Below are 11,231 nucleotides of genomic sequence, written 5' to 3'. Positions count from 1 at the left end.
ATCTATTCTTAACCTCACAGGCCGGGAACCCGCTCTCCACCTCCCTGCTCCCCCTCCCCTTCCCAGCCTAAACAACAACAAAAAAAACCCAAAACAAAACCCGAACAATCGGCGCCTCGGGTGGTGCCTCGGGTGGACTGGGACCGGGAGCATCAGGGCATCGAGGCACCTCGGGAGCGCCCTCTGGCGAGAACAGAGCGCGCGTGCCCCGCCCGGCCCCCCTTCCCCGCCGCCGCTGCGCCCCCGCCCGGCTCTCCGGGTTCACTCTCGGTCTCTCACTCCGAGAGACACAGACGGCAGCTTTCCGAGCGAGCCGGGGAACTGGCTGAGGCGGCGCCAGCACCACTGTCGCCGCTCGCTCCGAGCCAACCTGGGCACCGGGAGAAAAGGCGAGGCCGGAGCCCCATCCTCTCTCTCCGCGGGTATCTCCTGAGCTGACCGGCCGCTCGGCGCCCCCGCGCGACACCCTCCACGGCCACTTCGCGGGGCGTGCCGCGACTTGGGGAACGCAGCTGGGGAAGCGCCGGGGCGGGAGGCGGCGGCGGAGCCAGAGTGCGCGCCCTAGGACTGGAGAGGAGTGAGCCGTGGGCTGGGCGGCGGCGGCGGCGGCGGCCGTAGCCGCGGGGGCCTCCCCCGCCTCGCTGGTTGGCCGGCAGCACCGCCTCCCCGGGCCGCGGCCGCCCGGCCGGGTCCTCCGCGCGTTCCCGGGCCCGGAGCCGGCGCGCGATGCGCCCGGCCGCGTTCTGATCGCCGCCGCTCCGCCGCCTCCGCCGCGATGATCCCCCCCGAGCCGCAGCCGCACCAGCCGCCGCCGCCAGCCCCGCCGAACCATGTGGTGACCACCATCGAGAACCTGCCGGCCGAGGGCAGCGGCGGCGGAAACCTGTCTGCCTCCTCCCGGGCCGGCGTGCGCCAGAGGATCCGCAAAGTGCTGAACAGGTGAGCGGCGGCGGGGGCGCGGGGCAGGGGACCCCCTCCGTCTCCCGGGGGCCCCTGAGGCCCTTTGGGACGGACGGAGTCCGGGCGGGGAGACCGGGGAGGGCGGAGGACGACGCGCCCCGCGCTGGCGGCGAGGCCGCGCGGCAGCTTTGTCCCGGAGCGGGGAGCCGCGGAGCGCCCGGGCGCCGGCTGGTCCGAGGCGGGAGTTCGGGGAGAGGCGGGGTTGTGCCTGCCGGGTTGCGGTTGTCCGCGCTCACACCCTCGCACACGCGTGTCGCCTCAATTCCCTTTGCCACCCGGGCCCCAGCTTTGCGCTCCGGGGCAGAGAGAGGAGCCGGGGGTGACCGGGAAGGCGCGGGGCTGCGGGGATGGCGTGGAAGTCGCCGGCCTCGCGTCCGCCGAGAGGTCTCGCACCCCCTCGCAGGGAGATGGGGTCACGGCGGCAGCAGCCCCCGCGGGCGGTCGAGGGGACCCACTTCTGCCGCCCGGTGGTCCAGTTGCTGCTCCGACTCTTCCTGGCCGGGAGCGGGGAAGGGGAGACAGAGGCCTGGGTCAGACCCAGGCAAAGTGCACAAATGTTGCGGGAAGGGGGTGAGGAGGGAGGCTCCGAGTGTTGCAAAGCCGGAGGAAGCGAACGCTGGCGGCCGGCCGGCTCCAGTGCTGGAATCTGCGCAGTGGATGGAGCCAGGGTGAGGCGTTCAGAATGAGAAATGGGGCCCCTCTGGCGCCCTTGAGTCGGCTGTGACGCGAAAGAGACTTTTTCTATTAAAGTAACTTGACACGGTTGAAGAACTGACCCGTAAAATTCGAATAGAGGACTGATTTTGTGTGTTTTTATTTGGGTACCTGTGTGCCTTTCCATGCATCTGTTGGGAATAACTCAGAAGGTTGCTCTGTTCATACAGGTTTTTGTAGGGCGCTATTGTGGGTAGCTGAGAGTCCCACAAGGGATTCACCTCGAGCCCTCTGGGGTTGGAAGCGCTAGGGGGAACACAAAATACGTACAGAAATAGAAACCTAAAAAGCTCCGTATTTTCCGAGTATCGTGTAATTTAGTTATATGAAATCCCAAACCATTCAAGAGTCCCTTGTAAAGACAAGGTATATTAGCTTGTGGGTACTTCTGTGTGTTTCCATTTATTATCAAAGGAGAAGAAATTCACTCTGAAATGAGACAAGAGATGGTGATAGAAACTCAAGTCTTTACTTTCCTCTGATTGGTAGCTTAGGATAACACCTTCCAAAATACTACATTTAAAAGATAATGAGCAGAATAAATCAAGAAGATGCTGGCTCAGTACACATTAGGCGGGCTTCCTAGTCTTTATGAATATCTGTGATTTTTAAAAAAAATCATAAATGCCTTGGCATTGGATGTTTAAAATTTTATGCAGAATATGTTAATTATTAATTTCCCTCATCAGACTGGGGAAAAAACCTGGTGCTACAGTTCATTTATCTTTCCTTGATTATAAGTTATTATCGATTCTGTGCAGGTTATTTCATGGCATTTCATGAATCTTAGAGTCCAGAATAACAAGATCACTGAGGCAGGAGCTGAGGGGATTTGGTTTGTCATCATTCCTCCGCTGCTGACTTGCCCTGTGGCTTGGGGCAGAGTTGTTCATCTTGGTCCCTGGTTTTGTCACTTATAGAATGTGTTTTATATTTGTTTTACCTTTCTTATAGTTTTGAGAAATAGATGGGGTAATACAGAAGAAAAGACTTGGGAAAGTATAAAGCTTTACACGAATTAGTTCAGCAGAATTCTGTTATCTAAGGGAGGGTGGTGGGAACATCATAAGCTAGTGAATTGAAGTCATGCGACATTGTGGGGAATGTTGTGTTTTATTATCTTTCAGTGATTTATGACATGAGTTTCATAGAGGAGGAGCTTAGACTGAAAGGTTGAGTCCATGACATTCCATGGCTCGTATGTCTGTGACTGGAACCCTCGGATTATAGCCTCTAGACTTCAACTGAAATATTTGGTTGTCTTTCAGTGTTTTGCAAAATTTTCCGTGTAATATTTGGCATTAAATAATGGTCTTTCCTTATCCTTAAAGGATAAGAAAAGATTTCTTTTGAGAAGGAGCACCTTTGGTAAGGAGACTAAAAAAAAAAAATCAGTATAGGTATAAAAATCCTGGTGGATTAATTTCATTAGCATGCTGATGGGCATGACTTTTGCTTCATGGTTATGGCAACAGGCGACAGCATTAGTTGTAACTGCTGAATGGTTGAGCTCTAAATGAAAGAGCATGGAGTGGGGAGTGGAGTTTTTGAGATTCTGTGCCAGCACTTCAGTGTGGCTCCCCTCTGGTTTGAACCCTCCAGGTGTGTTGGACTAGTCCAGTAATGGCTTTAAGGCTGGCCCATGGGGTGCCATATCACAAGTATCCTTGTTCATTTTTCTAAAAGCTAAAGATCACTTTTTCCTCCTTTTTCTTCTTTTCCCTTCTTTCCTTAACATTTGTATTTCCTTCACTTGTCTTGCCCTATTAACTAATTGTCTTCTGGACTTTGTTTCCTTTTATCTAACCCTGGCCTGCAGCAGCTTAGCTGCTAGCAGAAGTTGCAAATCTGGAAGCTTGGAGCAAATATGAAAAATATCCCTCTAACTTCTGGCATGGAGATGTACTGCTGGCAGCGTTCTATTGCTGTGAGCTGGCCAGTTGAATGTCTTCAGTGACTGAGAGGGGCATTGCACCCCTGTTAGTTACTCTGAGCATCCCACTGGGCCAGAGAGGTGGTGCCGAGAGACTGAGGATGATGTTCTGGGATGAGGAGGGTCAAAGTGTGAGCATTGCAAGCTGGCAAGCCTGGAGAACTGCCTGCCACTGGTCACAGCCTGTAATAATAGCAACCTGCCCACCCAGAGGTGGAGAAGGCAATGGCACCCCACTCTAGTACTCTTGCCTGGAAAATCCCATGGACGGAGGAGCCTGGTAGGCTGCAGTCCATGGGGTCGCTAAGAGTCAGACACGACTGAGCGACTTCACTTTCACTTTTCACTTTCATGCATTGAAGGAAATGGCAACCCACTCCAGTATTCTTGCCTAGAGAATCCCAGGAATGGGGGAGCCTGGTGGGCTGCTGTCTCTGGGGTCGCACAGTCGGACACGACTGAAGCGACTTAGCAGCAGCAGCAGCAGCCAACCCAGAGGAGGAAATGCAAACACATATGTTACCTATATCCTGTCTGCCTAGGGACAGGTAAAGAGAGAAGTACCAATTAATAATTAAAGGTACTTGCTCTCAAGAATCTTAGAAGGAAAATGCAGTGTTACCTTAATGCAGTCTGCCTTGCATTGTCCTGCAACATTTTATTTTCACAGTGTAGCTCCAAGTCCTTTTCCCCTTTCACTAAAGGCTTGTAGAGTTGGATTGTTACCTTTCGTATATGACAAATGGGTTGCCTCACTGATTGACTGCTGTGCTGTGTTGTGCTTAGTTGCTCAGTCATGTCTGACTCTTTGTGACCCCATGGACTGTAGCCCACCAGGCTCCTCTGTCCATGGAATTCTCCAGGCAAGAACACTGGGGTGGGTTGCCATACCCTCCTCCAGGGGATTTCGCAACCCAGGGATCAAACCCAGGTATCCCCCATTGCAGGCAGATTCTTCACCATCTGAGCCACCAGGGAAGCCCCCACTGGTTGACTACTCCCTGTGAAACATTAGAGTAGACTATAATAGTATCCATGATTTTGGTGAAATAGGAGGTGCTAGATAATTTTTTTTAACCAATTAATGGGATATGTCCTAATAAAAATTGCTTCTGTCAGTGCAAAAAATACCAAATGATTTAGATGCTGATACAATTGTTACTTCTTTAATTCCCAAAGATTTAGGATAATATCTTGGTTCAAAGAAGAAAAAAATTATGGCAAACCCCTATTCACATGTTTCTTGAGTGTGGAATAACATTTATTACTCCGCTACAGGCAAGCAAGGTATGACAAAAAAGAAAATACTTGAAGGGCAACAACTGATGACCCTCTCACAGAAACTGTTGATCTAGTAGATTTCTTAGGAACATATGAGTAGATACCAACCTAGGTAGTATCTGAAGATTTTCTCCTATAAAATTATTTCTTAATAAAATGTTTGTGAAAAATGAGTGATGGCTTGTTTTATGTTTTGCTTGTGTGTGGTTTTATTTTTCCCCACTTGAATATTATTTTCAGATCTTAATAATAATCACCATGACTTTCCAGTTTTGACCCATTTTCTCTCCAATAAGAGATGAATTGGGTTGTCTCAAGTTATGAAGGGATTCCTGCCTTTTTGAGTCTTGTGGTGGGGATGTTTAATCATTAGAATGGAACCATGAGTGTGACTCTGGGTTATCCATTCATCTGATTTAAAACTAACTGGTTTCTAAGTTATATTTTGATATATTTCATTAATTTTCAAATATGTGAAACTTTTCTGTATAAAGAGCATTAAAGGATACATGGAAGAGTTGGTAGCAAGCCTACATAGAATTGACATCCACGTGGGGAGTTACCGTATGTGATGGAATAGTATGTATATATAGCTTTTCGGTGTTATTAAATAAAGTGGAGAGAACATGGTGAACCAACGGAGTGCCTACCAAGAACAGGGTTATGCTTGTCCTGTTAAGTACAGTTGATGAAGACATCTATTATCTCTTCAGTTCAGTTCAGTTCAGTCATTCAGTCGTGTCTGACTCTGCGACCCCATGAATCGCAGCATGCCAGGCCTCACTGTCCATCACCAACTCCCGGAGTTCACTCAGACTCACGTCCATCAAGTCAGTGATGCCATCCAGCTATCTCATCCTCTGTTGTCCTCTTTTCCTCCTGCCCCCAATCCCTCCCAGCATCAGAGTCTTTTCCAATGAGTCAACTCTTTGGATGAGGTGGCCAAAGTACTGGTGTTTCAGCTTTAGCATTATTCCTTCCAAAGAACACCCAGGGCTGATCTCCTTTAGAATGGACTCGTTGGATCTCCTTGCAGTCCAAGGAGTCTTCTCAAGAGTCTTCTCCAACACCACAGTATTATCTCTTAGGTTATCCTTATTTATCAAATGGTTTTTATTAAAAAATTGGTAGAGAGGTTCCTCCTCAAGCTGCTTCTCCTAACAGATGTCAGAATGAAAGGGGAAGACCAACCAGTATTGAGGATAATTGATACAAAGTATTCCAAATGGAACAGGATGGTGTGATTAAAAACAGACATTTCTGAGATCAGTAGTAAACACAAGATGTCTGAAGGACACATTTATTTTTAACTAAAGGATAATATTATAAAATAAAAGATCAGTGTATTTTTTTTTGCACAGAGCTTAGAAAAATGAATGTTCATATTAGAGGAATTTTGGTTTACCCTGGATGAAGACGGTGCATTTCCAAGGAAGTAATGTGGAAGGATTGATGCTAAAGCTGAAACTCCAGTACTTTGGCCACCTCATGAGAAGAGTTGACTCACTGGAAAAGACTCTGATGCTAGGAGGGATTGGGGGCAGGAGGAGAAGGGGACGACAGAGGATGAGATGGCTGGATGGTATCACGGACTCGATGGACGTGAGTCTGAGTGAACTCCAGGAGTTGGTGATGGACAGTGAGGCCTGGTGTGCTGCGATTCATGGGGTCGCAAAGAGTCGGACACGACTGAGCAACTGAACTGAACTGACTGTGGAAGGAAATGGACCTATCTTCATGTAATTTTTTTGTGACCTTTTACTTTCTCAAGATATTTCAGTGTCACAGGAATATAATAAGAGATGTCTGTTTTTACTGTACACTGCTATAGATGTAGATGATATAGCAAATTGACTTGACTGCCCAAATAGTTACTTAATGCAAGAGCTTACTTGGCTTGTTTAATTGTGGCTTTAATTAATGGCTTATTTAATTGCCATTTCTCATAAAAAAAGCAGCATGCAGCATGCAGAAGTACTACCACCAAGTTTTGGTTTAGCTTTCTCATTTGAGTTCAGGCCAGTGAGCATTCACTGTACCTTGTTCAAACACATTAATTCTTGATTATGTTTCTAAAAATGTATACTTAGGAAGTCAAACTCCAATAAACACCTGGAAAAATACCCCATACTATTTGGTATATTTCTTGACTTAAGCATCTATAAGTACACACTCATTTATTCTTTTATTAAGGGCCAAAACCACTTGACATAAAATTGACCATCTTAACCACTTTTAAGTGTATAGTACAGTAGTCCTAGCTGATGGGTATTATTATGCAGCTGATCTCTAGAAATTTTTCTCCTTGCAAAACTGAAAATCTGCATCTGTTAAACAATAGCTCCTCTTTTCCCTTCCCCACCGACCCTGGCAACCGCCATTCTACTTTCTGTTTCTGCGAGTTTGGTTATTTTATTAATAGATACCTCATATAAATGGAATCATGCAGTGTTTGTATTTTGTGACTGGCTTATTTTATTTAGCATAATGGTCTCAAGGTTCATCCACGTTATCACAAGAGGGAGGATTTCCTAAGGCCAAATAATATCTATGTATCTGTATCTCTATATCTGTCTATATCACACTTTTTAAATTCACTTGTTGAGGGATATTTAAGTTGCTTCTATTCTTGGCTATTGTGAATAAAGCTGCTGTGAAAATGAATGTGCAAATGTCTCCTCAAAATCTTTTTTTCAAAAATTTAAGTTACATACCCAGGAGTTGGATTGCTAAATTTCTGGTTTTATTTTTTTAACATTTTGAGAAACCTCCATACCATTTTTCATAACAATGTTTCCAGTGTCTGCACATCCTGCCAACACTGTGTGTTTGTTTGCTTTTGATAGTGGCCATCCTAATGAGTGTTAAGTGATACCTCCCTGTGTTTTGATTTTCCTTAATAATCACTGATGTTGAGCTTCTTTGCATGAACTTGTTGGCTATTTGTGTATCTTCTTTGAAGAAATGTCTGTACAAGTTGTTGTTCAGTCGCCAGGTCACGTCCAACTCTTTGTGACCCAATGGACTGCCCCACACCAGGCTTCCCTGTCCCTCACTATCTCCTAGAGTTTGCCCAAGTTCATGTCCATTGAATCGATGATGTCATCCAACCATCTCATTCTCCGTCGCCCTCTTCTCCTTCTGCCTTCAGTCTTACTCAGCATCAGGGTCTTCTCCAGTGAGTCAGCCGTTTGCATCAGGTAGCCAAAATAATAGATCATCAGCTTCGGCATCAATCCTTCCAAAGAGTATTTGGGGTTGATTTCCTTTAAGATTGACTGGTTTGATCTCCTTGCTTTCCAAGGGACTCTCAAGGGTCTTCTCCAGCATCACAATTCAAAAGCATCAATTCTTCGATGCTCTGCCTTCCTTATTGTTCAGCTCTCACATCCACACATGACTGCTGGAAAGACCATAACCTTGACTATATGGACCTTTGTCAGCCAAGTGATGTTTATGCTTTTTTAGCACACTGTTTGTCATAATGTCTATTCAAGTGCTTTGCTCATTTTTAAATTGGATTTTATTGTTGCTATTGGGTTGTAGGATTTCTTTATATATTCTGGATATTAACCCATTATCAAATAGATGATTTGCAAATATTTTCTTCCATTCCATTCATTGCCTTCTCACTCTGTTAATTATATGTACATTTATTTGTCCTTAATCACTTGCTGTGTGTTGAGGCATTTTCTGGGGGACGCTTACATAGCAAAACATTATTCTTAGCTTGAAGGACCTCAAAATCTAACTGGGAAGCTTGGCATAGGTACTGCTGTTGAGAGTGAATGATTGTAATCTGTAATCTGAATTTTTATATTTAATGCTTAATTGTATGCTTCCAAATGTCTAGATGCTAGAATCATACAAATAAGTTGTCCTGTATGTGATCCATATTGAACTTATTCTGTTTTATACAGGTACTAGCTGAATGCACAAAAGTTGAGAAAAATTTCCCAGAAAATGGCAAGTGAAACACTGAAATCAATGTCTTAGAAAATGTTTTCTTAGAAGAATGATATGTCTCAATCAGTGACCACATGAATGTGATTTAAATATACTATTACTAAAATTTTAAAAATACTGTTTTCTATTGGATTAAAATTTTGAACACTATCTCAGGAAAATTTACCTTTGTAACTGTGATGATTAAAAAGTACCTTACATACCATTTTGCAAGTTCTGATATTATGAACCATCAATTCCTGCCAGTTTAAACAAATTAATTAGAGAAAAACCATCAATTCCTGCCATTTTAAACAAGTTAATTAGGGAAACTTAGTACAGCTGAAAATGCATTTAAAGGAGGTTAAAAGCCAAATCATGCTAATTATATTCAGATTCAGAGTGGTAGGGCTCCAATTCCTAATAATTCCTGGCTTAGAGTTAGTATAAGGTTCTGATCCATTGTGTAAACAAATACTTCATTGCATTCTCTTTTTTCTCATCCATCCATTCATTCATTCAATCAGTCCGTCATTTATTTAATGAGTCTCTATTAAATGCTTACTATATATTGAGTACTGCTGGATCACAGTGATGAACCAGACAGGTGTGGACTGAAGTGGACTCCTGAGTGCATTGCTCAAGTTTCTGTTATTACTCTTCCAATATTATCCATCAAGTGGACAATTTAAGTAAAGTAGAAATAAAGACAACATACATCTTTTCTCAAAATGATTAGATTTTCAAGCTGATCTAACAGAGATTGTTTTTTAAAAGTCCTATAGTTTAGCTGTTTCCCCTGTAGGAAAACTACTCAAAAGGGAGACTGAACCCATGATAAAATTACTTGAAGTATACAAAGAGTCAGAGGCAGATCTTTCTTGATGAACACAATAAAATTTGTTTCACTTATGACTTAAAAGAAAAAAAAAAGACAGGGGAAAAAAAAAAAAAAAAAAAGACAGGCCTTAATGTTCATCTACTTTCAAAGTGTTAGAAGGAAAAGGAGAAGAGACTTGGATCTCATTCTGCCATTTCAGGGTGAACCTATCCAGGTCATTGCCAGTATAACCCAAGAAAATAGAGTTTCCTAGAAATAATAACATTCTCACAGTGCATACGCAGCTTTGAGGGAGCTTGGGCATATGTTCGTGCATTGCGAGGTAAGAGAAACGTAAAATATGACAAAAACACGAGGATGAGTTAGAAGTACTAGATTGCTTTACTAAAGAATTTGATATAATCTATGAGAGTGTTTGAATGAGCATGTAGATAGTGGCTCAAGATCTTAAATTTTTACATTATAAAGCATACATTTTATATTATGAAATTTTACACGTTATTCTCAAAATCATCTTTTTATAGATATGGAAACCAATCTTTATGGTCATGCAACTAAGTGCTTTTATAAGACTGCAGAGGAAGGAGAGACTAGGCTGGAGACAGGGCAGCAGGCTTCAGGCTTGGCATTTGTCTTGGCTTGGAAAGATGGTGTCTAAGGTTGGGGGGATATAACAAAATATCATAGACTGGGTAGTTTAAACACAGACGTTTATTTCTTACAGTTCTTGGAGGCTGAAATGTCTGAGATCAGAGTGCTGGCATATTGTGTGTCTGGTGAGGGCCTTCTTGACTTGCAGACAGCTGTCTTCTTGCATCCACATATGGTGGAGGGGGGTGGGAGGAGAAAGAGAGGGAGAGAAGGAGAGAGGGAGAGAGGGAGAGATCCTTTCTCTTCTTATAAGGATGCTAATTTCATCATGGGGACTTCACCCTCATGACCTCATCTAAATCTGATTACCTCCTGAAGGTTGCGCCTCCGAATACCATCATACCAGGGAGTTGAGCTTTAACACCTAAATTTTGAGGGAACATAAACATTTGATCATAGCAGATGGGTAAGATAGGAACTTGTGCAAGAAGGGAGTTGATGGAAAGGATGAACCAAATAGAGAGTAAAGAGGTTGGAGGAGGATTAAGTGTTCATTTTGACAATATTATGTATAGGTAAAAAGGCAGTAAAGTAAGGCTAGAATTGTAGGATGGAGTCAGGCAATGGAAATCATTATACACTCCTATAGGAGTGTATAAAGGACGTTATTCTCTATTCTTGAATAGAGAAAGGACTTAATCAGATATGTGCTGAATGTGATATTCTGGGTAAAGTCTGTAGGACAGAGGGACAGGGGATGGGCTAGGGTTTGGGGATTCAGTTAGGTGTCTACTGTAGCCATTTAGAGAAGTGGAGACAGCAGTCTAAATGGGATGGAGACAGAGGTGCTGTGATTTGAATTTACCAGACAGGCACAGTGTCATGTGGGCCAGGGTCAGAGAGAGGAAAATTAGATCAGATTATTTTTGAGAAAGTACTCAACAGGGCCTGCAACATAGTGAGTGT

The 11,231-nt window shown here is 44.3% G+C and overlaps 1 protein-coding gene across 1 annotated transcript in view; it reads left to right on the top strand.

The window, feature by feature from the left end:
- Positions 281–11,231, top strand: part of SLC35F1 (solute carrier family 35 member F1) — a 407,298-nt gene continuing 396,347 nt past the window's right edge. Inside the window, exon 1 of the mRNA XM_018053020.1 lies at positions 281–939. Coding sequence (XP_017908509.1) covers positions 776–939 — 164 coding nt within the window. The 5' untranslated portion in view covers positions 281–775. The remainder of the gene's footprint in view (positions 940–11,231) is intronic.

This window comes from Capra hircus, chromosome 9 (genome assembly GCF_001704415.2).
Source record: "Capra hircus breed San Clemente chromosome 9, ASM170441v1, whole genome shotgun sequence".
Classification (NCBI taxonomy): Eukaryota; Metazoa; Chordata; class Mammalia; order Artiodactyla; family Bovidae; genus Capra; species Capra hircus.
This window is presented reverse-complemented; position numbering and strand designations above follow the sequence as displayed.